General features: G+C 51.1%; 2 protein-coding genes across 2 annotated transcripts; one reads left to right on the forward strand and one right to left on the reverse strand.

Moving 5' to 3' along the window:
• Positions 1-4,528: 4,528 nt before the first annotated feature.
• On the forward strand, positions 4,529-23,671 carry PCYT1A (phosphate cytidylyltransferase 1A, choline). The gene is made up of 9 exons (XM_076341117.1): positions 4,529-4,725; positions 8,357-8,497; positions 11,323-11,422; positions 13,639-13,755; positions 15,781-15,932; positions 16,749-16,827; positions 17,594-17,736; positions 18,801-18,989; positions 19,582-23,671. Exons 1-9 carry the CDS (start codon positions 4,711-4,713, stop codon positions 19,786-19,788), a joined length of 1,143 nt encoding a protein of 380 aa, XP_076197232.1. The 5' UTR covers positions 4,529-4,710; the 3' UTR covers positions 19,789-23,671.
• Positions 23,672-24,268: 597 nt separating this feature from the next.
• On the reverse strand, positions 24,269-26,952 carry SLC51A (solute carrier family 51 member A). Its single transcript, XM_076340640.1, has 9 exons — positions 26,849-26,952; positions 26,562-26,656; positions 26,017-26,171; positions 25,827-25,900; positions 25,593-25,751; positions 25,348-25,459; positions 25,082-25,228; positions 24,775-24,880; positions 24,269-24,653 (listed from the first exon to the last, which is right to left on the reverse strand). Exons 1-9 carry the CDS (start codon positions 26,881-26,883, stop codon positions 24,517-24,519), a joined length of 1,020 nt encoding a protein of 339 aa, XP_076196755.1. The 5' UTR covers positions 26,884-26,952; the 3' UTR covers positions 24,269-24,516.
• Between the last annotated feature and the right edge of the window lie 266 nt (positions 26,953-27,218).

A 27,218-nucleotide genomic window follows, 5' to 3' on the forward strand; every position in this document is an offset into this window, starting at 1 on the left:
GAGATGATATTAACTGATAGGAAGACAAGGTATTTAGGACATTAGGTCAGGCCAGCGGCCTGCACGCCCCGCTGACTGCCGAACCTCCTCCCTGCTGTAACTCCTCGTTGGTTTGGTGCAATTTGGCACCCGTGGACACTGTGAGGAATCACTGCTCATCGCCCTCTTCAGTAGATATTGCAGTGCCTTCTCAATCTTTGCCTCTGTAACTGTCAGGGGATATGAGGGTGGATGTTTGGAGCCCAAATTTGTTAGGACTCCAGCCTCAGAAAGGAGCAGTAGAAAAGGCTGCTGTAGGTCAGAAAAGGAGTGCTAAAGTCTCTCATCTCCCCAAAAGTTAGAGGACCGGGTTGGTTCCCGAGAGATCGGGTGCCACCAGAGCGCGTCTCGGGCGCCGGTCGGAAGGTGGGATGAGTTGCGGTGTGGTGATGCCTGTTCCCTCTGTGCCGACCAAGGGGCAATACAGGCCGGTATTCCTGCACCGCCGCCGCCAGCGGGAGGAGACCGGCCGCGCAGCGAGTGCGAAGGGCTGCGACGAAGCTGCCGCGGCCCAGAGCAGCCAGGTCTGCTCCAGGGGTGCTTGGCTCCCCCCTTCCACGGTCCCCAGAATTTACGTTTGACACGTGAAGGGCCGCAGGGCAGGGTTGTGGGCCGCAGCAGCAAACCTCCGCTGGGCCATTCCCCCGCTGCTGGCCCCCCGGTCCGAGCGCGGAGCCCCGGGGCGCCCTCGACGCTACGGGGCGAGCCCCCCGGGGGCGGGGGGGGGCCGTTGTGAGCCGGAACGGAGCTTCTGGGCGCGGTTTCCCGGGGCGCGGCCGGTCCCTTCCTGCCGCCCCGGCCCGACACACAGCGGCTCCGCCCGCCGCCCCGTTGGCGTTGGCGGGAGCGGGGCGGGGCCGGCGCCGGGAGCGGCTCCCGCAGCGGCTCCGGCAGCGGCGGCGGGGCCGGGCTGGGCTGCGGAGGTGCGTGCGGCCGGCGGCGCGCTGGTAGGGGGGCGTCCGTGGGGAGCGTGGGGGGGGCTGTGGGGTCTGTCGCTGGGACATATGGTGGGTCCTGGGGGTCTGCGGGGTCTGTCACTGGGGGGACGTGGGTGGCCCTAGGATGGCTGCGGGGTCTGTCGCTGGGAGTGCAGGGGACAGGGCACTCGCTGTGGGACCAGAGGGGTGCCCGTCACAGGGGCTGGAGGCAGGTGGGTGGGTTTTGGCTGGAGGCACGTGAGGGGCACCTCACGCTGCCGCTGCGGGGTCAGTCAGGGGTCCCTCCCCGGGACCTCTCTCCCAGCGGGGTGGCCGTGGCACAGGCGTGGGGCAGCCCCGCCTGGGTGCGGTGGGCTCACTGTGGGGCAGGGGGGCTCTGGGCGGTGCTAGCTGGTAGGGACATGGAAAGGAGTCAGAAAAGGCTTTGGGCAAGGGGACAATGTCTGCTGGGGAGGGGGCGTGGTGCGCTGCTTCCCCGTTGTGGGGGCTTGGGGAGAGGCTGGGGCTCGGGCACAATGCTCGGGGGATGGCAGGACCGGCTGCGGTGGGGGCAGGCTGAGAGGAGACAGCAGCAGATGCTTTGGGAAACTTTTGGAATACACCCCCAGGGCTTGGAGCATGGGGGCTTTGGGGAACATCCCCCAACCTAGGGGATGCAGCCAAGGCCTGGGGAGAGAGGAGCAGGGGAGAGAGGAGCAGAACAATGAGGAGGTGGCCCTGACTGCAGAGAAGGAAGGTGTGACCTAGCTGCTGTGCAGGCACACATCCTCTCTAACCCGCTTTTTGTGTCCACCAAAGTCCTGGCTGTACTGATTAATGGTTTTGTAATTAAAGTCTGCAGGAATTCTGAGAGCTGCGATGCTCCTTGGTAGCCCTCGGTCGCTGTGGAGGGAGGTGCAGGACGCTGCAGGTGGCCTTCCTTCTTCTGTCCCCACCCTGTGCCATTGCAGCACCAGGTCCCCCAGCCTGCGGCTGGCGAAGACTGGTGTAGTCAGAAGCAGGTACTGGTGGCTTTCCATCCGCAGGACTCCTGGGCCTGAGGACAGCCACCGTATTTGCTTTTGAAATTCAGATGACAAATACCTGTGCTTTATTTCCTGAAGGAATTTGCTATATATACAGAATCATTAAAATTCGTGACTTGGAAGTTTCTTGGTCCAAGATCTGGATTGTAATTGTCTTGAAATTGCTGTAGAATGACCCACAAACGATAATTGTTGGAGCAAGGGTTTGGTATTGATGTGTAAACCTGCTAAAGGAGGTTGCCTCCTGAAGTCTCAAAAGGTTCTGTTGTTAAACCCTAAAAGCAAAACACAATGCAACTCAGCAGAAAAGTCAGGACAGAATGACCACCCGTGCTTGTTCTTTATTGTCCCTGGGCAGGCTCCAAATCTTCTCTGATGTTCTGCATAAACCCTACTCTTGCTGCTTCGCTAACCGCAGCAGAGACTTTGTCGCATGCCAGGACACTCAGTGCCTCGGGCTTATGGTGTACCCAGAAGGGTCGTGAATTCATGGAGAAGGTCTTGCCAGCAGTTTCTCTTTTTTTTGTATGTATTTCATAGCAGCGCTGCTTAGGTGATCACACTGCACTGTTGTCAGTTGTGGTGGTTGTAGAGAGAATTACCTTGAGCCATTTAGGACTTTGTTGGTGAAAGGCAGCATCTTTTCATCGATTGCAGGACACGGGTACCAGATCTTCTGCATGGTCGGGCTCTGCTTGAGCAAATGTTATCAGCCTGCCCGTAGCAGTAGGGGATGCAAGGCTTGGGGTTTTTTTTAGCCAGCGTTGCAAAGGTCTGGGTCTGGATGCTGCTGGACCAGTGTATGGCACTGCCTGAACTGGAATCCCTTTTATACGTTCATGTGGCTATTAATATGCTGCAGGATAGCTGCTTTTGCTCAGCCAGAGTAGCTGAAGCAGCCTATGTTTTGAGTGTAGACAGGACTCTCTCTGCCTGCCAGATCCTGCAGTAACCTTTCTAAGGGGCTTGAGGGCTTAGACCGTCTAGGTAGAGCAGATGCTGACTGTGGGGAGAGCTGCTGTGCTGGGGAGAGTCGCAGTCTTCTCTGGAGGTGAGCAGGCTGGGTCACAGCCATTAGCACTCAGTTTTTAAGCAGATGCTCTCAGTCTGGGGATTGGGGCGAATCTGGGCCTCGCAAGCCTGGGCTGGGAATGAAGTTGCCTTGGAGATTGGCAAGTTTTTTAAGCACAGATTGAAGAGAGATCCTGATCTCTCCCAGTAATTATGTATAGGTTAACCCCCAAGTTGTAAACAGTCTTTCATCAGTTTCTCACTGTGATGAGTCTTCTGTCATTAACCTCTTCTGAGTCTTTCTGTCTACAACAGATCTCTACAGGGGTACACAGCAGTAAGGTTAATTGTAAACTGGGGGTTGGAGGTGCGGGAGAACAGGGGGAAAAGGATTCTTTTCTCCCCATGACTGAGGAATGCAGGGTCGTTTGGGTATTTTACAGCCTGGCAGGGGAATTATCTGAAGTGACAGGACTTCTTCCTTTTCCCTGAGGCTCTCGCTTAGGTGCTGTCCACGTGTCAAGGCAATTCTCTGCAGACAGCTGGCAGAGTGCAAAGTTTAGTAGTATTTGCCTGCAGATGAGTCAGCAGAAGAGAAATAGCTTGTTCCTGTAAAGTGGTATGATCTTGTAGTCAAAGCAGCACATGATAGTCACATCTGACTGTGCCAACGCCTTCTAAGTTCAGAGGGACGATAGGGGAGCCTGGGAGCAGGCAGTGCCACCCGGGGAGCCTGGGAGCTGTGGGTTTCGGAGGGGCCTCGCTGCTCCAGTGTGCCAGTCTTGCGCTGACTCAGATCCCTGGTGGGAAATGCATCAGCTTTGGGCTGGAGCATTTACTGAGTTGTTGCAGTAAGCTCTTGTTTTGCACAGACTTCGAGTTTAAGTAGCAGGATGAGTGTAAGTAGCAGGATTTATTTTGCCTTGGTGTGTAAATCTGCAAGTGAAAAGCAGCAGAGGTGGCAGAAGAAATCCTGCTAGTGCATGTAGATTTGCAGATAATATTCTTCAAGAAATTCCTGGGGACATCAAAACACAAAGAATGCAGATGGGCCAGGTCCTCATGCCATCAGTGTGCTTAGGGTGCAGAAATAGCTCATCTGCTTCTCAGGTGTAGTGTGAGGCAGGCAGTTCTCTGACACCACCAAGGCTAAACAAAGCATCGGCACTGTCCATGAAGATGCAGACAGTGAGATAAGGCTTTGGCTAAGTAAGAAGATTTGCCGCGCCTATTTTGACCTTCTCCATCTGCCAGAGGTGTTAACTTTGGTGTTGTGGTTAAATTCCAGCTCGGATGATGGTGTAGTTAACTCACACTAAGGGAGAAGCTTTAAATTCCTTCCCTGCCTATGTATTTTTTTTTTCTTTGTGGTAATCAATGCTTGTCCTTCTTCCCTCCCAGAAGCGGCTGCGTTTCAGTGGGAAATGACTTGAGCTTTGTAGCATTACTCTCAGTAAAGTGTTGGATGATTTCTGAAGGCTGTTATTGCCACAGTTTAAAGAAAACTCCTATTTCTCCCTTCGACTGCTTCCCCTCCTTCATTCAATATCTGCACTTGGGGACTGAGGAGTGATTCCCTGACAGAGAGAGCAACTCTTCTCCCCTTGGCAGTCAGCTGCTCCTCGCAGAGCCGGTACAACTCTCTCTCTTGAGGTGAGCTAGCTGGCAGGTGATGCAAGGCGCTTCTTTGATACAGGATGTGCACCAAAGAAGTAAGTTTCAGAAGCAAAGCCCCAAGTGTTTTGTAAAGTGTCACCGAGACTGTGATCTGCCCATGGCTTTCCCAAATGGGGCACTTCTTAACTTTGCTCCTAGCAAGCAGTTTCTCATGTTCAGCACAGACTCAGTAATGCAGGAGGGTGATGCCTTAAACAAAATAGAACAATGTTAATATTTTACAGCAGGGCTCGCTCTTCTGATTATGCCTGGTTTTTATCTTGGAGTTTTTCAGAATGAGCTTTGAGACTTTATCTTCTCTTTCCCCTTCCCCATCTGCTGCAAATGTAATTAATTTTAGAACAGCCAGTGTTTTATGCATTTGGGGAAGCAAAACTGTGTGCTCATGTGTTAAGCTCAGCTACAGATGCTGGATCCCATTGTTAGTAAGTAATTGTTTGGGATGCTATTTTAGTCATTTGGGTCAAAATGAAACATTCTAAGATTAGTAGCTTTATCGCAGTAAGGTATGGTTTGTTTTTAAAAACAACGCGTTCCCAGTTTTTAACGAAGACAAGTTTGGTGGTGGGAGGACTTCCCAGAAACACACTAGCCACAGGACAGAGGTTTTAAAGCTTTGAAGAGTGGTAAAATTATTGTTTAATTTCTGCGTTAATTGGAGTAATTGGCACAGCTACGTCACTCATGAGGTGCGCAGCCCAGCTCTCCGGACATTGGAGAGGCTCCTTCAGCAGCATCTAGCCTGTAACATCAGAGCAGATAGAGCATATCTGTGCTGTCCTCAAAGCAGGTTTCTCCCTTGGTATGTCAGGTAGAGCTGCTGCTGGGTGGCTGGTGCTGTCTGACCACTGCTGCTTATTTAATGCAAAGCAAATCCATTCGCTTAAGCTATTGTTTGCCATCATTTGACTACGTATACCCTGAGAAGTGGAAAAGTGAATTAGGGTGGAGGAAAGCGGATGGTTGGGTGTGGGAGGGGTTGGAAGAAGCTGTTGGAGATTTCTCCTGGGCTCGGACAGTGCTGCTGTACATCAGCACAAAGCACGGTGTTGCCCTGTGCTGTAACCTGCAGTTCTTTGGCTGGCCGTGAGCTCTGCACCCATCAGCAAGACGCTGGTGATAACTCAGCAGAGAGTGTACTTGTGTGCAGAGAAGTCTGGTTGCTCTGATGGGCCAAGCTAACGTGGGAAGAGCTTTACCTGTTTGTGCGTGGAGGATGCTATGTCTGTACTTCAGCACCAAAGCCTCTGCCAGCGCTTTTTAATATTTTGCTGGGCAGTGGTTCAGAATGTCTGCATTCAGGATATTAACAGACCTTTTAATTGTCTCCGAAGGGAAGGAAAGCGAGTGGTCAGAGACCAACAGGTGACTTGAAACAGTGAAATTATTTTGACCAACTAACAAGAAAATCTGCTGCTGTTTTCCCCCAGTTTCCATGAACACTGGGGTTACTTGAACCAGAGACAGAGGTCTGCTGCTTTTTGTGAACTGGATGGTTTCTGACAGGACCATGGTGGTGAAGTAAATAACTGATACAGAGTGTGTTTGCAAGATGGCGCCTTGCAAAACCTAAGAATTACTTGTGTCATACCCTGTGTTTTCACAGAGGTACTCTGAAGGCTGCTGCATTTATAGCACAGATCTTGCCTGAAAGTAAAATATTTGCTTAAGTGTTTGAAGGCTTCGAGCTCAGGGTTGCAAACTCTTTTTGCCTGAGATTGCTTTTGCACACTTCCGTATGTTTGTCTGTTCTTAGGAAATAGTAAATTAATTACGGGAATGGGGAAAACTCGACAAACTTGACTTGCAGGCATTACGGAGTGAGTGCCGGATGGCTCAAGCAGTTCTGAAATGTCGTTGTGGCTGCTCTTCACGGTCACTTTTGTCTTCTCCCCAGTATTTTTTTTGGCTCCCCACACACCTAAAATTCTCTTTTCCTGTTCTTAGTGCATTGTGTTAGGTCTAGCAGAGCAGTCTGGGATACTTACACGTGTGTAGCCCAAAAACAGTTCAGCTGTGTTTGGCCCTAATGCTGTTCGTAAGGTATCATCTTGTTGATGCTAGGTGGGGAGAGCGGTATGTTTGTGTGTTATTAAACTGTGTTTGACTCCTTACTTTGGAACATTCCTTAACTTGGAGTCATTTGTGCTTGAGTGAGTCCGATCGCTAAATCTGCTTCACAGATTCACAAATCAAGCCCACGCTTCTTGGTTGCTAAACAGCAGAGCTTTGCCCAGCAGCCCTTACTGAGGACAGTCCCAGCTTGTCCTGAGTAGGAACGCTCGGCAGAAACTCTCTGCCTAGGAGAGGGGTGGTGTTCAGAGGGACATCTGCCCTTTCTCATACCTCGCGCTTGCCCCACCTAACATGTTCCAGCACACACACTGCATGTGGGTGGGGAGACATTTTAAATTCCACATGGCTCTTATTATTAGGGTGTTGAGGCACACACATAAGCATCATTTCTGGGCGGAGGGGTTATGCAGCTCTCAGGAATGGCAGGTCAGAAGTACCATTTGCTGCACTGGAGAGCTGCACACTTCAAGTGAGCGAGAGAGGTAATGCTGCTCTTTAGTTATAAACTTTGCAAATCTCGCACCTTGTCGTGGTTTAATCTAGCACCTGTCGTGGAAACCAGGACACACCTGTTTCTAACTCCTGCAGCAGCCGAAAAGGGAATATTTGCTGCCATGTCTTTCTATGAATCCCTAGCTTTGCTTCAGCTCTGTGAAGTGCTGGGCTTCCTAATCCAGGGCCCTTTTGGGAAGGTACAATGACTCCAGCTCAAAAGCACAGATAGCTTATTTCTAGATAGCTGTCACGATTTCTGTCCTACGCTGGTTGTCTGTCTGTCTATTCATCACAGAAGCAGTTCAGCTGAACCACCGCTAATTACAACCTGGTACGTAAAGTGCCAGAAGTAAGTGTGCCCTAATGTGGTGTCAGCAGCTGCTTCACCATCGGCTGAGTCACCACTGCAGTGGGGACAGGGGATGAGAGGGGAGCATGGTGGCAGCCATCCCAAGGTGAGCTGTCCCCACTGGCGAGCTGCAGCTTGGTCTTACACAAACAACAAAGCAAACAGCAAGCCAGCTAGTTATTTAAGTTATGACCATGGGTTGCACCCCTTCCCTCACCCTTGTCCTTCTGCTTAAACCTGCTCCTTCCTCTCTTCAGGATTGTACAGGGATGCAGTACACCCACCAGCTGTCTTGGGGGAGGCGGGGGGCGCACAGAAGGCTAGAAGAGTGTTTGCATTCATCAGAATGAGAGCTGGGGGAGGGCTGAATATGGACTGGGCATGCCTTAATCCTTAGGTTGCTTTTCAGATGCTAAAATAGGATAATTAGCCTTGTAGTAATGATTTATAACTTGCATTGCAACTCTTGTGCGAGTTTCTCTCCAGCCAGCTGACTGCTGCATGCTTCTCTCTGCAGAACAGCTCTGAGTTGCATTAAATGATTCCGTATTCCCACCAGGCACTGTTTGTCAAGCCTTGGCAGCTGATGCCAAATACAACTGGCTAAGCCCCTTGTTAGGTGGCTGTGTCTTTGCGCTGACCTTCTGTACGCTGTGCCTGCTGTTGACTGATTCTGCTTTGGAAGAGCTGAGAAATATCTTTTTTTTTTTCTTTCTTTTCCCCCCCTCTCCTTCATTTTGTTCCAGTTCTCACTGGACGTGCTTGGCAAGATGGAGCCGCCGTCCTCCTCCAGGATGAATTCCCGAAAAAGAAGAAAAGATGGATCTGGCCCTAATGGGGCGACAGAGCTGGACGGAATCCCTCAAAAAATGTCCCGACGCTCATTCGTAAGTAAGCAGAGATAGGAGCTTTAGGTGCCTGCGAGATTAGGACATTGAGCCGTAACAGCAGAAAGATAAATGTGATGATTTTTCTGTGGACACAGAAAACAAAGCAGGGGGGGAAGAAGCAAATGACAGTAGCTATCCTTCTTGCAAAGCCAGTTTAAAATCTTCCTTTGTTCATACTAATAACATGCTTACAACATGGGCTTAAATTAGGTCTGAGGCAAGTGTCGCTAAGCTGCTTTTGTGGTGTGTCAGGCTTGTTTGTAGTCACTTAAGCTGAACCCCAACAGGCATGCATATAGATATCCATGGAGAAATAAGCATTCATTTCTCACAGGTGGGTTTTCTTAAGTGACCCAGCGGGAGGGAGAAATACTCCAAACAAGCATGTAACAACTCATGTACCTCGCAGAAAGCAGTCCTGTTCAAGTCAGGGGAACTCTAGGAGGGTCTGAAGTCTGTAAGCACCTGCAGAAGCAATCTATTGAATCTGTGCTCTGAAACACTGGGAAGATGACTGTTTGATTCTCTTGGTCTGGCAGGAGACTGCATTTATGTTGCTGATATTTCAGGCATGTTCATTAAAAAAAAAAAAACAAAAAACAAAAGGATTTCTCCTAGATCAACCTCGGGATGGCTTTAACAAGCTAAAGCCAGTGGGGTCTCTTCTAAAGGGGGTCTATGCCAGTTAATGCCAGTGTAAAGAGCTGACTTTAACTTGTCCTTGCCACAATATTGCGATGATGGGCTTTTACAGCTCTTCTCTGCCCTCTTCCTGGAGCTGTCCTGTGTATCACATGTGCTCTAGTTGCTCTTTCCTTATCTCTGTCAAAAGCCAGCTACCATCCCTGCCACGTCATACTGGGGTCATAGTCCTTGGCAAAATATGGTGATGTGTTGCAGCTTTCCTCTTTGATAACAATGTTTTGCTCTTCAGGAGTACTTCAGTCCTGTCCCAGGGCATTTGACAGATGGTAATGAAGTAAGAGCAGTGTCAGAAGTGAGAATTGGGGAGACAAGCATTGGGAATGGAGGCTTGAGACATTGCATGACTTTTCCCACAGAGCCTTAATTCCTTGACTGTTGTCAAAACCCACCCTGTCCCTCTTAAAGACCCCATATATTTCGGTAAGGAAAGAGAAGTGCACAGGTTATTCCATGAGAATCTCTTGCTCTTCAAGTTGGTGTCTGTCCTGTGTTAGAAATAAAGCATCTGTCTATGAACAGCACAAGACAAGTAAAATCTAGCCACTTTCTAAACTTCCTGGCTGTTTTTTAGCCACAGGGCTAACGCAGACCTCCTGATGAAAGGTTTCTCTTTTCTTCCTTTTGTGAAAGGTTTATTTATTGTAGCAAGAGCAATAGTGTTGCCTAACTGTGACATTGCCTTGAAGCTTTTACCACTCCCAACTAAACAGCTGGCTGGCAGAGTGTTCCCCTAAAGCAGCGGGGCTCAGCAGCAGATGGTAGTAACAAGCCTGCTGACACACAATTCTGTTGTATTGTGCACATCGGGTTGAGTCCTGACCCTTGTAGGCACTGCAGAGGAAGGGCAAGACTGTGGCAGGAGCTTTTGAGGGCATTTCTCTATCATCCTCTGATAACTTTGATAGGTTTTTCAATGCTTTTATTCCTAGCTTCGTACCAGGTATGTGCCAACCAAACTGCAGAGAGTCTGGTTTTATTCACAAGTCCCAGATATAATGGCAGTGATGAAAGGAGAGACGCACGGGCCTTACCTAACAGTAAGGATCCTGGTAGAGGAGGTGGTGTGTGAAACGCGGGTACTAGAGCCTCAGTAAGTTAAAGGAGATTTTCAGCAGTATCAGTTTGCTTGAATGTGGTGGTCACTGGTTGCTTTCCTGTGCACTTCACTTTGAGCACTCTAATAAGGAATGACAGTAGCAATAACCGCAATAGCAGCGGTCTTTCTGGTTGCAGTGGTGCTGGGCACTGTGGCACGATGCTGCAATGGGACAGGAAGGCAGAGAGGAAACTGATTAGCTTTTTGCAGCTTGAAGGTATTATTGTAAAGATCTCCAAGCTTGTTTCCTAGTCTTCTGGCTGAGGAAAGAGACATCTATTGCTGCCCCACACCTTCCAGCTAGGAGGAAATTGAGCCGTTTGTTCTGTTATGGGAAGGGCAGATGTTTTGTTTCCATTCAGAGGAGACCAGAAATGGTGCCTGGACTTCAGCTGCTGATTAAACATACTGCTGTGGTCAAGCTAGCAGATTAGAGGGGTTTTCCTTCAGCAGTTGGAGATATTCTGCTACAGATCGAGGTCAGTCTCTCACTGTGTATAGCTCAGAAATGGTTGACAATACACCCGTTCCCTGGGAATTTGTGCTGCTGTTGGTATTGCTCTTCTGCTTGTTCATACGCTCAAATTGAGGAGCTGTTACAATTTGTACATTACAGCACAAGCACTCAGGCACAGCAAAGTGATGGTCTTGCCTGGGTGGGCATAGCTGGAGCTGCGACGGTGGGGTTTGATGAAGCTTGTCTTGTGCTGCTGTGAACCGCTGTTTGTCAAAAGTCTGTTTTTACCAGCTGCAGATCTGAGCCTCCAGTTTTCTTGGGTCCAGTATGACTACCACCTTCTTAACTCTACTTTTCTCTCTCTCTCTTCCTCTCTAAATTCAGGCTAATCACCCTGCAGGGCTGTTTTGAGGTTTAACACTAATTAGTCTTTCCGTACATGTGTTTGAATCGTGCAGAGACACAGTGAGTCACTCAGTGACTAGGACACTGCAGTGGCAGTGCTGCCGCTACGTAGTGCACTCACCTTTGCATTCTCACAGCTAACCTTCTCTGGTGGTTTAGGGACTGAGGGAACCGGCTCCGTTTTCAGATGAAGTGGAAATCGATTACAGCAAGCCATACATCAGAGTAACATATGAAGAAGCGATGAGAGGGACCCCTTGTAAGTAAAAAACAGACTGGAAGAATTGTATAAATGTCGGGTTGGGGAGGGACAGGTGTGATTTTGATACCTCTGAGACCGAACCCACCTTGTACGTCAGACCGGGTTTGCAGCGAATGACCTAGTTAATGCTTTGGTGATTAGATAACTGTTCCCGTGTGAAATTGGGCCTGCCATTACAACTGAAATTGGAGCCTTTGTATGTGAGGAGCCATACCTGCACCAGTAAGACTATTTGAAGCAAATAGATATTTGTGTTTTAGCTCTTCCTGTGCCACTGACAGCTATAGAGTAGTATCAGAGTTGAACATTTTTCTCTACTACTTTGTCTGAGGCAGCTTAAAGTTAAGCACTTTAAAAGTCATCCCTTCTGAAACTTGAAATGGGCAAGTAAAACCAACATGCATCTTTGTCCAGAATGTCCCATTGTAGCCTGGATTTGAATTAAAGTTAAATTAAACACAGTAGGCCAGCCCCACAACAAGAACATGTCCTTTTATTCTCTAAACCAGGCTGGGAAAAACACTGTTCTCTTTGTAAGTCCAAAGGGGAGGCAGAGGCAGGACTGACTCCTGAAGGATGGCTGCACTCTCTTGCCAGAGTGTGCAGACAGTGCTGTCTTACTTGGCCTCTCTGTTACGGAAACCGAGACAATAAAAATGCTGCACTTCTACCTACCTGACTGCTGCTGAGAGATGAGCCAGCTCAGATTGAGACCTGGCAGTGGTTTCCTGCAGGAGGTTCTGGAAGTCCAATGCTTTTCACAGTCCACATTAATTTCCCAGCTGAAAGTCTCCAGAGCCTGCACAAAGGTCTCTGATTTCAACAGGGATGGCTCTCCTGCCTGCTAAGACTAAAATTCACTGCATGCTTCCTTGTTGCTGTTTATGCCTGTGCTCAGGTACTGTAGCTGCTGCAGGTATGGAGGAAAAGGGAAGGATATCCCAGCCAATTTCCAGAACATGGTTGCACTTTAATTAAGGTCTGCCAGGACCAGCCCTCTTCTGGCATACAGAAAGCTTTTGCAGTCTCAGATCTCCAGATCCTTGGCTCTCCAGAGCCTCCTGGCATCTTCAGGCTGAGGTGGATTTGCGGAAAAGTGATTGTAAGAGACTGTCTTCAAACTGACTCCTCTGCTTAGCTGGAATTTAACAACCCTACCTCTGCATCAACTCATCCTCTTGCTGCCTCCCAGGCTCTGTCTCTAGGTACCTTCAGGGCCCTGCCCAGACCCATGGGGTTTCAGCTCTCCTGCTAGGTCTTTGCTCTGCCCCTACCTCGCTGCAGCTTTGGTGTGCCTCTGCTCACACCACTCCTCTGAGCCTGTCTGCCTGAATCGGGCCAGAGAGCAGCAGGCCATTCCGAAGTGCGTCAGGTACCAAGAATGCGTGGCTTTCTGTTACCAGCAGCAAGAGAGCTAGAGTCCTGTGTGGTCCCAGGAGACCAGAAGTCAGGGAGCCACCTGCTATTACGTGGCAGTGCTAGACTATGTCACTTTACCTCTGCGCTGACCTCAAAGAGAAGAGCTACAACTTCCCCTGGCAGAGGTGGCTTGAGGAAAGTTTTGTTCCTCCTTCTTTATCTATGGATTTAGCTGATAGTGCCAGTGGTTCAGCAGAATTGTATCTGTTTTTCTTTGAGTAGTCCAGCTGGGTTTTTGGATACAGCTATACGTTTCATGGGACTGGGGGAGCCGATGATGCTGGTGTGGAATCAGAACAGTCTCGTCCCTCAGCCAGACTGGTAGCTGTGGCAGTGGGCTGCAGAGGAGGTTGCTGAAAAAGTCTTGAGATGCCATCCTGGATAGCAGGGGGAAATCGGGCACCTATGAAACATTTTGGCCGGTTTCCCTCTGGTAGCTCACTGCTGTGCAAAAAGTTAATGCTGCATTTGGATTTCCATAGGAGGGAAATGTCCAGGGTTTGCTTTCCCCTTGGTCTCCCTTCACCTTGTTTTGGTGGATATCTGGTAAGTTTTGAGTCTGTCTTTGAACATGGTTGTATTTCAGCTCTGTCCTCAGCTGCATTTGTTTCCATGTGGGAAGGCAGAAAGCCAGCCATTTCTCTGCACAAATCTTTCCTGGCTATGGCTCTGCATTCTGCCAGTTTTCTGCAACGCCCCCATGAGTTTCAGGAGGTCCCCAAATGCGGGCATGAGCAGCAGCTGCTTCTCCAGGAAGGCATCTTCACAAATGTCTCTCTGTCTCTTTGGCACAGTGGATCGCCCCGTCAGAGTTTATGCTGATGGAATATTTGATTTGTTTCACTCTGGACATGCCCGGGCCTTGATGCAAGCGAAGAACCTCTTCCCAAACACATACCTCATTGTCGGAGGTAAGGAGTGACCTTGTTGACTTTGGCTGTCGTAGGAGTACAGTTTACGTCCGTCCGTGGTTGTGCATACAGATGGCATAGCAGGGTTTTTGTCTTTATGGCCTTAGTGGCTCTAACTGCAGCCAGTTATCCCAAATATTCTTGGAGTCTTATTGCAATATATTGAGAGTTAATATGTCTGCAGAAAGATATCCTGTACCAAATGAGTGCTTAAGAAAAAGATTTTTGATCAGGCTGTTCTAATTTGACCCTTCTATTTTTTGACAGATACCGGTGAGTTGCACATCTGAGTATCAAAATATATTAGGGGCAGTTGAGCATCTGCCCCTCGAATGAGACAGTTAAAGAATGAGCAACAGTCCCTCCGTGGCTGGTTGAGCTTTGTGTCACCTGTATCACCCTGCAAGTCGCTCCCCCGCTCCAGCTCTCCGCTGGGGATTGCTTGTGGCTAATCCCAAACAGGTCCCACTAGGAGCGTGGAGATAAAGGTGGTTTCATGGGTGTGGTGCCTGGCCACGTGGAAGTCAGTGAGGCCCCATTTCTCCAAATAAAAGTTCCTCATTTTGTCTGTTAGGTTCAAAAGTCTTTAGATGATGCCAGGAATAGCCTGCTGGCTGCCTGAGGGGATCTAACAGAGGTGTTTCAGCCAGGCCTCCTTCAAGAATATAATGGGAATAAAGAAACCCTTTCTTCTGGCTGCTGTAATATGCTGGCCTCTGTCCAGGCAGTGCCTCTGTGCCCATACCTTCACCCACCTTAGAGACATGTCAGGCTGCGCATGTTGTCTATCAGGAGGTGACCTCTGGTCAGGCTGCATAATGATGTTAAAGTATCAAAGCTGAGAATACCTTTAACTAATTTTCTCAATTACCATTAGCTTCCTGAAGCAAAATGAAACTCTGATCCTGCAATAGAGTGACCATAACGCCTTTGTGTGGTTTGTTTCCTTATCACAGTTTCACTTGCTGCTGAGGGCATTTTTATAGTGGTACTTCTGCATTTTTTGTGTGTGCTACAGTAGTGTCTGGAAGGGGAAGGGAGGGAGGAGAGCTGAAATAGTTGCTCCAAGCTACAGAACGCTCTGAGCTTAGAAATCTTGCAGGTGGAAAGACATCCCCATGTGCATAAATGTTGTACATCAAACAGGAAAGTAACTTCAGGTAGTTTGACCTGAAGTCATGTAGCAAGGTGTGCAACCATGCTCTCTGCCTCTGGGAGACTGGTGAGGAGGTGGAGGGCAATGAACTGCTCCCCTTGCACCAGGAACTGAGACAAGAGGCCACAGCCCGAGTGAACATAAGCTCCAAGCTGGGAGCAGTCTCACCCGCTCTTTATCATCTGTTTGTCTAGAACATAAATATGTCCAATATCAGTGAGACTGGTAATGCCTTGTTTACTTTTGAGTCTGATAACCAAATAAAACTCCCTCCTTCTTAATGTCTTACATTGCAGATTATGAAGAGTTGTTCACGTACTTTCTCATAGAACATAATAATTAAGCTAACTTGATTTGCTGTTAACACACCCCTTGTTTTAATACAATTTTCCAAGAACTAGACTGTGGTATGGCCTTTTATGAAATAAGGAGCTTAGGGAATTTTTTTTTTTTCATGGGCTTCAGTTTCCAGGCCTGAGACATTCATATGTTAATATGTTAATAAGCAGTTTTCTGCCTGATAGAGCCCCGGGTTCCATTTCATACAGCAGAGTTGTCTTCTGTATTGGCTGGTTTTCTTGGTAAGCATTGTAGGCTCTAGAGACCTTGAGGGCTTGGAGTGTAGGTCCCCAGCTTGGGCAGAAATCCTCCAAACATCCTGCCTAGAATTGCTGAGGAGTTTAGTGCCCTGTGCCGCTCCCTGTTCCTGGTGCTTTGTGGCTGGAAAAGCTGGGTTTGAAAGTGCCAGCGCCAACCTCCATCAGCAGCTGCCGTTGCCTGGTTTAGCAGGGGTGTGTGCAAGGTCCTTTTGCTGTAAAGCATTGGGGTAAGTACCTCAGGCTCACTCTTCTCTGTGCCTGTTTCTTCAGTCTGCAGTGATGAGCTAACCCATAACTTCAAGGGCTTCACGGTAATGAATGAAAATGAGCGGTATGACGCTGTGCAGCACTGTCGCTATGTGGACGAAGTGGTGAGAAATGCGCCGTGGACGCTCACCCCCGAGTTCCTGGCAGAGCACAGGGTAATTTGTGACATCTGATCCATTCTGAATTTTGATTAGCCTCTGTTTGTGCTTGCTGTTTACAGCAAGAATTCGTCCATGGGGGTGACCTCTGCCTGAGCAACCCATTCCTGTTGCAACTCCTTAAATATAGAATGAACTGGGTTATGGGAATCGAGTGGGTTTCTTGGGAAAATAGAAGCATTTGCTGAGCTGGCAGGTAATGTTAAAATAAGGTAGAGATTGTGACATGGTGAAAAAGCCTGAGAGGGTTCTCGCTGTTGCAGGAGAAGTTGATGCTGGTTACAGATTGGTGTGAAACGCAGTAGGGAGAGTATAACATGAGTTGGAAGGGATTTCTGGAGGGCGTCTGGTCCAACTCCCTGCTTACAGCAGGAGCAGCTTAGATCTACGTCAGCTTCCCTGCAGCAGGAGACCAGGCAAGCTGTCTTGAGAGTCTTTAGTCAGTTGGTAAGATAAAGTGAAGGGAGTCTCTAGCATCTGTTGAACTGCTTTGGAAGGTGAAGGAGTCTCTAGGGGAGTTTGCTTAGTTTACCCTTGTCGCCATTAACAAGCCATTTCTCTGTGGAGCTTAAAACAGCTGTGTCCTTAGTCCCAGCCTTTCCTCTCTGGTGTGTGCTTACAATTGATATGCAATTGCCAGTGAGAACTTGAGACTGCTCTGTGTGGCTTTTTAAGAGAGGAAAGTGCCTTGCTGTTCTCTGTCACACCCCTGCGTGGAGGTGTTGAGCAAAAAGTTACCATCCTTTGACAGAAAGCAGGAGACCTGCACGTTCAAGATAAAACATTGACTCGCATTGCTTTCTTAATTTTCAGATCGACTTTGTTGCACACGATGACATCCCCTATTCTTCTGCTGGCAGCGATGATGTTTATAAGCATATAAAAGAAGCAGGTGGGTCTGGCTCAGATTCTCCAGGGCTTCCTGTCAAAGGTCTGCTGTAGTTTCTCCTGTGCCCCTGTATGGCAGGATTATGCCTGGGGAAGTGGCAGTGGCCCTCTGGGAACAAGGTCTGCCCAGGGGGCTCTGAGGGCAGGAAGAAGCCCAGCTTTGGGCCCTACTTCATAAGGCTAGGACTGTTCCATGTCCCAGGCCAAGCATTGCCCAGCATTAATGCCTACTTCCAACCTAGTTATTGTGATTGAATTAACAGCCACCTTTTGAAAAAAAATACTGCTGTTTGGCTTACAGATTCTCACAAATGGAGAATCTCATGAACTTAGCGAAGTGGCTCCTCTAGCTGTTTGCTCTAAAACTCAGTGGGGTGCAGCTTATTTAGATCTGTCCAAACCCAGCCATCAGAGCTTGTTATATTTCTACCCGCTAAATTGTAGGACCCCTTGTCCTGTCCTTGTCACCACTATCCTATGTGCAGTGGATTATAGTCAATAGTCTTTAAACCAGCTAAAGTGAAGAGCTTTTCGCTAGAAGACATGGTATTTTGACATGGTTTTGACATGCTTTGGTCTTACTTAGGTCTTCCTCATAGTCCCAGAAAGGAGGACCCTGGTATTGTACATTTAAGGACAAAGACATGGTGGTGTGAAGACAGTTAGGAAATGAGCTCTTGACAGGAGAGATTGTTTCCTAATAGAGGTGGCAGCAGCTTTTTGCCATGTGTCTTGCTACAGCTGTCCTGGGTCCTGTTCCCCAACTTTAGGCATGTTTGCGCCAACTCAGAGGACTGAGGGGATCTCAACATCAGATATCATCACCCGGATAGTGCGGGACTATGATGTTTATGCCAGACGGAACCTGCAGCGGGGCTACACAGCTAAAGAGCTCAACGTCAGCTTCATAAACGTGAGTTGAAGTGTGTCTCACCACAAGCTGCATGAAGCAGAATCTTACAGAGTGTGGAGACGTAGAGTCTTGTCTAGTGGTAGCACAGTCCTGCCATATGCCAGTAAAATGCCAGTCTGCAGAGCTAAGCAATTGCAGCAAAACAGTGTCCCTGGAGTAGAAATTAGACTACTTCTGCCCCTGAAACTGCCTCTGGGACCCAACCAGGGGAGCTGGGGTTTTGCCAATACTGCTGCATTGTCAGAAATGTCTTGGTGACGTTTTACCCATTGAAAGAGCTGGAGAACAGGATATGTGGTGAAATTTATGTTTTCTTGAATTGAATGAAGTATGGGTTGTTCTTGGCAGCAGCTGCTGTGTCTCATATCTCTCCTCTTCCCCCAGCCACCTTCTTAAGATAGAGTCATTTGTTAGGATAAAATCTGATGTTCTCACTGTACTATTCCCTTCCTGGAGCTGCAGGAGCAGCAGTGCTTGGGCAGGAGAGAAGGACACACTCTGATCTGTGCTGAGCAGCTCTAGCCCACAAGCAGAATACATGGCAGAAGGCACTTCTGATGTTGGAAGTAAAGTAGTAAACGTTTTTTTTTATCACTCAGATACTATGCCTGTTTTTTTAAATACAATCGAATACAAAAATGAAACAGGAGAGGTAACGGCTGCTTGGCCTCTCTTTGGCATGTAACTCTGCCTCTGTTTAAAAATGCCCAGCAAAAAGACTTGTGCTATCGTGATATGCAAAGAGACCTACAGCAGGTCACTCAAGTCTAATCTGTATATTGCATAAATATTTCCCTCTTCCATGCACTCCTATTAGATAGTGCTTATCTCTGGGTTTAGTCTCACTCTGTGTACTGTGCCAGCGCCTGCCGCAAAGCATCTCACAGCCCCACTGTGTCTGCCATTTAGTCTAGGGAAGAAGTGTCACTGAAGTGAAGGAGAAGTGTCACAAGACTAATGGAGATGCTGAGTCTTAAGCAGCAGTTCAGTGTAATAACACAGAGCAGAGGTGGTCGCCACTCAGATCTGGTGAGCTGTACTCTGATCCACCGCTTACTGTACAGGAGAAGAAATATCACCTCCAGGAGCGCGTGGATAAGGTGAAAAAGAGGGTGAAGGATGTAGAGGAGAAGTCGAAGGAATTTGTCCAGAAAGTGGAGGAGAAGAGTATCGACCTCATTCAGAAGTGGGAGGAGAAGTCCCGGGAGTTCATCGGCAATTTCCTGGAGATGTTTGGCCCAGAAGGCGCGTTGGTAAGGAGCTGCTCTGGGAAAAGGGGAAAGGGGATTTTGGAGAGCTTGGCAGTCATTGTAGGGCTTCTGGACCCCACGCTCTGCAGAGCAAAGGTTTACGGTTTGTTGCAGTGCTCGGTGTGCTGCCGGTCTCCAGACAAGTTGTCCCAGGCTTGGGCAGCCTGTTTACAGGGAGCCCTCACCCTTGCCAACTGGATAACGCCAGTTACCGTTGTAGCATGAAAAGTCCCTATGTCCCACAAGCCCGCCTGTAAACTCTGGCTTGTGTCCTGCAGGCCACTGAGCAGCCAAGAGATTGGCAGTCACTTTGTCACTGGCCTGGGATGAGTCCGAAGCTACTTGTTTTTGCCAGGCTCTCCTGTGCTGCTGGGTAAATATCACAGGCACTTCGTGTTACAAGTGCTTGAAATGGGTGATGATTACACTGTGTGCAGTTTCCAAAGCCTAGAGCGATGCTTGGGCTTTTTCTGCTCTTATATTGCACAAAGCATTGAAGGGACACAGCAACTCAAAATGCTGCACAAGCTGTAAGTAGCGTCCATTTCCATCGCTGTTTGAGCCATGCTAACTGTCTTCCTGCTTCCATCGCTAGAAACACATGCTGAAGGAGGGCAAGGGCCGGATGCTGCAGGCCATCAGCCCAAAGCAGAGTCCCAGCAGTAGCCCCACGCACGACCGCTCTCCGTCTCCCTCCTTCCGCTGGCCCTTTTCAACCAAGACTCCTCCTTCCTCACCGGTCAACCGCTCCAGGAACGAGTCTGCAGTCACCTATGACATCAGTGAAGATGAAGAGGATTAAGCTACCAACCGGGATTTGCTGCGAACCACTAATCGCCAAATCCTAAGTCCGGATCCACTGGGGAACTCTAAATGAGCAGGAGAGCCATAGGAACAGGGCTGACGGTGAGCACAGGGCCTTGGAGGCACCCGTTGCTCTTAGCAAGGGCTGCTGCCTGGAAGCACATTCAAACCTCCTCTCCCTTCTCCTCCCCAAATCCCCTTTTTATTGTTTACGTTCTAGTGGTTTCCAGGGGGAAGATGGTTTTTATATTTTAAGAAAATACTCTTTTAAAGCGCAAAGAATAGCACTCAAGCGTGGCTTTTGTTTTGGTTTCTTTTCCCTTGTTAAACTTCCGGGCAAGAGGGAGAGTGAGAAGACCCATCTGTCTCTCCTTTCCTTCAGCTCCTCTGTCTTATTCCCCCCACCCCCAGGCAGTATCTGTGCCGCTGCCAAACGAAAGGCCCCTCGGTTCCTCAACCAGCGTGACCTTGAGAGCACGCAGGAAGCGGTGGTGTAAAGAGGCTTCTAGGAAATAGAGACATCTCTGCTGCGCTGGAGCCGATAGGAATCTATCCAGCAGACCCTGTAGTGCTTGCACGCCTCTTAGCTGAGCTTCCCAGCGTGTCACAGTGAGGATGTGCTGGGTAGGGGCTACCAGCTTAGCAGGCAGGAGTTACACCCTGGAAGAACTCGCAGCACCATAGAGTCGCACACCCCGTAAGCGCGCAGCATTCACAGCTCCAAATTGTATGGGGGCTGCAGGGGAAAGGCCCTTCCAGCTAATCTTAACAAGACTGCTAAATCTTGAGCTAAAATTCAGCCCTCGGTTGCTGTTGGAGAGAAGAGAATGAATCTTTGCTTCGGGGCACTTGCTGTCTGTGCGTTTCCTTGGGTGTGTGAGAGCCCAGGTAGGAAATGAATGTGTGTACTCCTTTGAGAAGTTCCTTGTCCCAGTCTCTGGTGTGTAATAAGTTTTGCTGTCTGTCCAAATGGCCCCTCAACACTGTGCTCTGTGCGTGTTTGTCTGTGTTTCAGTTCCTGTGCTCTAAGGGCTGGAGCAGTCCTTTACACTGGTGCCATGAAGTCGCTGCTATAAGGACAAAACATGATTTCGTACAGCCAGTTTGCTGTCTGTGTCGGTGTGTGCAGCTGGACTGATGAAGGGCACGTTTTACCCCAGTGAGGGGTCCTGGTCCCGTGTGACAGTTACCTGGCTTGCGCAATAAATGCACAAATCAGTGCCCGCTTACTCCACTCCTTGAGGCAGGCCAGAAAGAGCATCAGAGAGCACTGCAGCTTTTTAAGATTTTAAACATGTAATCTGCTCGTTTGAAACCATGGTCCAAGTCGTGCCTGCTGTCATGTCTGTAGTAATCACTGAGCTTTGTGGCCTGCAGCTCCCCGCGGGCAGTTGCCCTCCCCGTGCTGCATGCCTGTGCACAGAGCAGGTCTGTGCATTCTGTCCCGGCAGCCAGCGCTGGAGGGACTGGACTTGGTGTCGCGTAGCTGTGAAGCTTCCGCTTGCTTTTCTGTTCGGATTTGCCTGTGATATCTGTTGTCTCTGGGTGGAGCTGCTGGGCTGAGTTGCCCGTGTCCTCCTGCGATGCTGGGAGCAGAGGACAGCTCCGGGCCTGATCAGCAATACTGCAGGGAGGTCTTCAGAGCGGGACGTGGGGCTCGGGGAGCAGCGGGTGCAAGGAGGCGAATCGTCAAGTGCTGCCACAGGCTCTGCACGGTGCGATGCTTCCAGGGGACACAGTGGCCCTGTGGTAGGAGCAGGCTGCCGCTTCTTTCCAGCTTTTATCTTGCTGATCCTTTGTCACACTTGGCCAAAGGGCTTGACAGAGACTCCGCTTCTGTTGAGGCCAGAGCCGGTATGGGAAAGGGTATTTTGGGGATTCCTCATCTGCCACTTGAACGCCTCTCAGCGGGGACGTGCACAGCTCTGGGAGCGTGGCTGGCTGCTATGGATTTTAAGCTGTAAGGAGCAAATAATGGTCACTTGGTACAAGCCAGTTGTTAATCCCCTGGTTTATGAGTGGTAGAGCACGTACTTTATTTCACCCACATTCTCTCTTCCCTCATCTTCCCCACCTTCCCTTCCTCACCATGGGTGTTGCGTTGCTTTCCCAAGCCGGATCACGAAGCCGGGCTGCTTTAGAGCCTTACTACTGTTTTAAACACAAGTTATGCAACAGTGTTCTGTAAATTTGGATAACAATGGTGTTGTGGATGGTGGTTTGTTCTGCAGAGACCTTAACATGTTTCTTGGTCTCTCTGGAAAACCTGGGGTGCTTGGTAAGAAGCCAACCATGGTTTTACATGTAGCTTGGAATAACAGGGCTGTTTGTTGTAACCAATAATCCCTGCTTCCTCCTTGCACTTAAATTAAATTGGACACTCAAATCCCAGACTAGTCTTTTTTTTTTTTTTTTTTTCCCCCCCCTTTGTTTTTTTGTTTCCTCCTGGATTGCTGGACCAGCCTTATCTCCAGCACTGCCCTGTCCTATCAGGAATAGGACAGAGCTTTGTCTTTGGGCAAAACGTGTGAGCCAAGTTCTCCAGGAACATCTTGTTACCCACAGATATACCCAGTGCTGCTGCTTCAGGGCTGTCCTGCATACCCCTAACCCATCCCACACTCTTCAAAAGAAGCATCTGGAAGAGACGTGCTTGAACTAAGCATGAAGTAAGAGGCAGAGTGGAAGAATAAAACTTAACTAGCATGCATTGAAGAACATGTGGAGTTTGATGCTGCTAAATCCAGAGGCATCAACTCCTACGAGACAGCCCTACCTCAGTTCCTCTATAGATCTGGGGTGTGAGGCTGCTGGCACCAGCAGCCAGCCCCTGGGAGAGGATTTTCTGATGGCAAAGAATAGCAGCAGCAGGGCAAAGCTAGGTGCCAAGGATGCTGGTAGAAGCAAGACGTGAAGAGCATGGCACTTCAACAGCATATTGCTTAAGCTGTAGGAGAAGGTCTTTAATCCCTTGAGAAAATTATGGCCCACACCTGCGCTGACGTCATTTTGTGCATTTTATTGTGCGGTCTGGCTCTTGTAGCCAGAGGCAGGTGCTGGAGCAGCAAACACACTTGGCAGTAGCGGTGACTTTGGTGGGACTGACGCTGCATCTTGCCCTCTGCCCTCAAGGTGGGCTTCTCGCTGCCAAGGGCTCCCTGGTGTAAAGGTGTGGGTTTTCTACCTGCCACAGGTAAGGAGCTGGGTCTGGTTGTCTGACAGGGGGGGAACGAGTCCCATATTTTGCTGCTTGTCTGGGTGTTGCTTCTTGGCAAAACCATGAGATCGCTGGGTCCCAGTGCTTCTGCTGGTGCCTAGAAAGCCATGTTGGTAATAGCCATGTACTGTTGCCAGGAGTCTGTCAAATTTGGCAATCTCATCATGAATCACCAGTGCATCTTCTGGCTGAGCAGTTTCACTTTGAACACAGCCACTTGCAAAAAGCTCCGAGTCACTTTTCCCCCCTCCTCATGGGACAGAAAACTTGCTTTTTCCCCAAAATGAATCAATTAAATAAATAAAAGTTGGGAGCTTTGGCTTTCTGACTCTGCTTCCCCAACGTGTCGCGCTAGCCAGAGGTATTAGGGTGGGAGGGCACCAGGGTGCAGGTCAGGAGAAGCTTCGGTGGTGCCCGGCAGCAGGCTCTGGTCTTAACGCTGATGATCTGGCATCTGCTGCCCATCTCCAGTCACGCTGTATCACCCAGTCCTGCCGTCACCTCCGGCCCCGCAGCAGCTGCTTCAAGCTGGCCTTTCCCAGTCAGTGTTTGCTGTGCTGGCTTCTCTGTATGGGCCTGTGTGCACATCGTGTGTCTTACTGGCTTGTTCTGGAGTTGGGTTTTTGGCTTTTATGTTTAGCCAAATAAATGCAAAGTCATTTTACTCAGTGTGTGCCAGACTCCTTCTGCTATCCTAGCACAGCCAGCTCCCATCATGGTCTCTTCACCTGCCGTCTTAGCAGTGGTTTGAGTGAGAAGATGCTTCAGTGGGGGTCAAAAGATTACCCAGTGGTTTCTGCAAGTCATCATCATTCCTGACGTCCATCCCCACCTCTGTTGTAGGTGTAGAGCCGATACTGTTAGCGGAGCAGAGCCTGGGCAAGGCTGGTTAAGGCAGCATTAACTACTTGCCTGTGTCATGAAGGTGCTTCAAGGCTCCTTCCTTTGCCTGGCCCCAGGCTGGCAGGTGTGGATGCTCCTGCTGTGCTCTCGGGAGCAGCCACTGCTGCGGAGGACGTGCCCCAGGGACAGGCCAGACCCATCCAGAGGTCTCGGGAGAAAACGCCGCTGCCCTGGCATTGCCTTGGCTGTTGGACCCCAGCCAGCAGCACCCAGAGGTCAGTGTCATGGCTGGGTGTTGGGCACCCCGTGCCATGCCATGGCTGTGCTGGTCTGGGCTCTGTCTTCTTCCCCCTGTGTGGAGTCATCTCCTGCCCGGTCTGGGCAGGAGATGATCTGAGCCCAGTCACCAACGCAAGACTCAGGTACAAATTTATCTTTATTCAGTGCCAGACAAGAGCCCCCTGGGCTGGAGGCGGCTTCACGGATCCCTTTGGCTTGTGGCTTTCAGGTTTCAGACCCTTTCACCCCATGCCAGGATGCCCTTTCTCCCTCTGCCTCCTCTGCTGCCAGCGGCTCCCCAGGGCCGGAGGAGGACGAGGTGGTTGTACAGGGCAAACTAGCCCTCGTCTCACTCTGCCTCTTGGCACCCCAGTTGCTCCCTCCTGCTCATGCCTTGACATCGGTGCCTGCGGGTGTGAAGCTGACGGGCTGGTAGCCCGGCTTGTCGTCCTGCTTGCGGTAATACATCCGCGTCACCACTGCCAAGATGAAGGTTTGGGGGATCAACAGCTGCATGTTCATCTCTGGAAGAGAAGGGTCATTCGAAGCTGCCTTCATCCACCGTGCCCATTCCCCACACCCTGCTGTGTGATGGAGGGGCTCGGCTGGGAGCACGCAACGCTGCTCCCTCGTCTCCTGACTTACGCTGTGACCTGGCCTTGGAGGAGAAGGGCGGTGAGCAGGCGATGTTGCCATTGTTGGCCAGGATGCTGAAGATGGCGGGCTGCAGTGCCGTCAGGAGGAGGAGGACCTGCAACCACCAACACCCGAGGTGGTGGGGGCTGCACCGCTGCCAGCCTCCTGCCCTTCGCCTTCCCCGCTCTCCCGCAGCCAGACCTGGCTCTCGCCTGCCAGCAGCTCCTGCCCCGCCATCTCCCCCCACGCTGTCTCATCCCATTCATGCCAGAGGAGCCCCTCACCTCGGGGGGAGCCAGGCAGGACAGGGGCTAACCTGGAAGCAGGAGAACTTGGCCTTGATGTTCTGCTCGGTCAGGTGCAGCCGGGCCTGCCGGAAGAGGATGCCCAGGGCCCACAGCCCGAAAAGGGTGGAGGCGCCAACCACAGTGTTGATCCAGAGGGCCACGCTCTCTGCCGAGATCTGGGGGAGGACACACAGAAAACGCGCCTGGGCTGACAAAGCTGCTGGGCAAGGGGAGGGCTGGTGGAGGCTCCCTGTCCAGGACGTCCCCCTGCCCATCCCTGTGCCCTGGCACTCACGTCAGCAGGGTTGTAGTTCCCCTCGGCGGCCAGGACCAGCCCCAGGAAGACGGCGACCACCCTGCAGAAGGCGTACTGGAAAGTCCCCAGCATCAGCAGTTGAAGCTTTCTCCTGGCACAGCGAGAGAGACCGGTAGCACCCTGAGGTCCCCAAGCCCCTGCCCAAGGACTTCTCTTCCACCCCAGCAGAAGCAGGGGGTCAAAGCCCTCCCTAAGGGCAGGGGATTACCCCGGCTCTCCCTCACCTGCTCATGGTGATTCGGGGCAGGCAGGGGCAGCAGCAGCAGCAGGGCCCAGTGCTGACCACCATGGGCACGTCCTTCAGGGTGCTCAGCACCGCCTCCTTCCCCCCAAAGCCCTCCACCATGACCAGCATCAGGAGGTAGAAGCAGATGGCAAAGTACCTGGGGAGGAGGAGGAAGGCAGGTCAGGCTCTACAGGCTCCCCGGTGCCACTGCTCCGGGGTAGGTGATACTCACGCCGTGGTAGCCATCTCCACCACCATCATGGAGCGTGGGATCCACAGCCCAAAGCAGCTGACCACAGACACAACCTGGGGGAGATGCGAGCTTGGCACACTGCCGCTCCCCCCCTCCTCTGGGCTGGCACCCCTTGGGTGGCCTTGGCCCCCCGGTGTGATGTCCCCACCACCCCCACACCTCAGCTTACCGTAGGGGCTGAGCTGCTCCAGCGGAGGGTCTTCATCTTGATGGGGCAGCGGATCTTGCGGGTGAGGTAGAAAGCCTCTTCCACGAAGATCGCAACCGACAGCAGCGTCATGATGGTGGCAAGGCCCATGATGGCAAGTTGGGCCATGTCCAGCTCTGCCAGGGAGGCGTGAGAAGCCTGTCCTGTCCTGTCCCCCTTGGGGCCACCACAGCAGGGAGCTGCCACCCAACCCACCACTCCACAGGTTTGGGAAGCCCCTTGCCACATCCTCGGCATGTCTGGCCATGCCAGAGCTGGTGCTTCTGCCCCGCTTCTCCCGTGTCCCATGTCATCTGCCCCGGTACTGGCCCTCCCTGGGCCGCCCCCGTCCCTGCAGGCAGGGCTATGGGGTGGGAGGCTGAGACCCTGGCAGCACCCCGCTGCCTCCCCCTTCCCTGGGGCTGCTCCCTGCCTGCACCCGCCGCAGCCCCCCTACCTCCTTCACCCCCGTCCTGCTCCCACCGGTGGCGAGAGGAGGGTCCCCCCCACCCAGTCCCCCCACCTACGCTGCAGCAGCTGCCAGGAGGTGGGCGGCAGGGAGAAGCAGGCTGCTGGCACGCTGAAGTTCCTGATCAGCATCTCCACCAACGGGCGGGGGAACCTGCGGAGAAGAAGGGGTGTGCTGCACAGGGCTGGCAGGGATGTGGGGTCACCCAGCCCCGCAGGGTCCCCAGGGTGGTTTGCCTCACCCCCAAACGCCTCCCTTCCTTTACAGAGGGAATAACCCAAAATTTTGCTCCAAAAAGTTGGATTTGCCTGGCTGCAAAGCAGCACAGGGGTCCCTGGCACCCACCTGGGGTCCTCTGCCAGCTCCATGGTGGGGTCCATCCTGTTCTGCTCCTCCCCGTCTCTGTCCCAGCAGCTGCAGGGCTGCTCGGCACCGCCTGCCTCGGCTCCCCTCGCCGGCCCGTGGGGTCAGAGTCCCCAGGGCAGGGACCGCGGGGAGGCCGCCACGCCTCGTTCCAGTTTAACCAGCAGCCTCCAGCACTCCCCTCCCTTTCCCGCCTCTGCGGGCGCCCATTGGCGTGCCCCCACGCCGTCCCGGCCCCACCAAGCACCTTGGCCGTCCGGTTATCGACCCGGGGTGCCGGGGGAGGCAGTTATCATTCGTGCCGGCACGCCTGCGCGTCCCCAAAGCTTGGGGAGCAGGGCACCTGTGCTGG

Source organism: Aptenodytes patagonicus, chromosome 6 (genome assembly GCF_965638725.1).
Source record: "Aptenodytes patagonicus chromosome 6, bAptPat1.pri.cur, whole genome shotgun sequence".
Taxonomy (NCBI): Eukaryota; Metazoa; Chordata; class Aves; order Sphenisciformes; family Spheniscidae; genus Aptenodytes; species Aptenodytes patagonicus.

Excerpts from the sequence above, each read along its gene's own strand:
- PCYT1A (XM_076341117.1), top strand. Across the intron at positions 11,423-13,638 it reads AGCGATGAGAGGGACCCCTT|TGGATCGCCCCGTCAGAGTT; the intron begins GTAAGTAAAAAA and ends TCTTTGGCACAG. Across the intron at positions 13,756-15,780 it reads CACATACCTCATTGTCGGAG|TCTGCAGTGATGAGCTAACC; the intron begins GTAAGGAGTGAC and ends CTGTTTCTTCAG.
- SLC51A (XM_076340640.1), bottom strand. The coding sequence starts at position 26,883 with ATGGACCCCACCATGGAGCTGGCAGAGGACCCCAG. Across the intron at positions 26,657-26,848 it reads GAGCTGGCAGAGGACCCCAG|GTTCCCCCGCCCGTTGGTGG; the intron begins GTGGGTGCCAGG and ends TCTTCTCCGCAG. Across the intron at positions 24,654-24,774 it reads CTCCAAGGCCAGGTCACAGC|AGATGAACATGCAGCTGTTG; the intron begins GTAAGTCAGGAG and ends CTTCTCTTCCAG.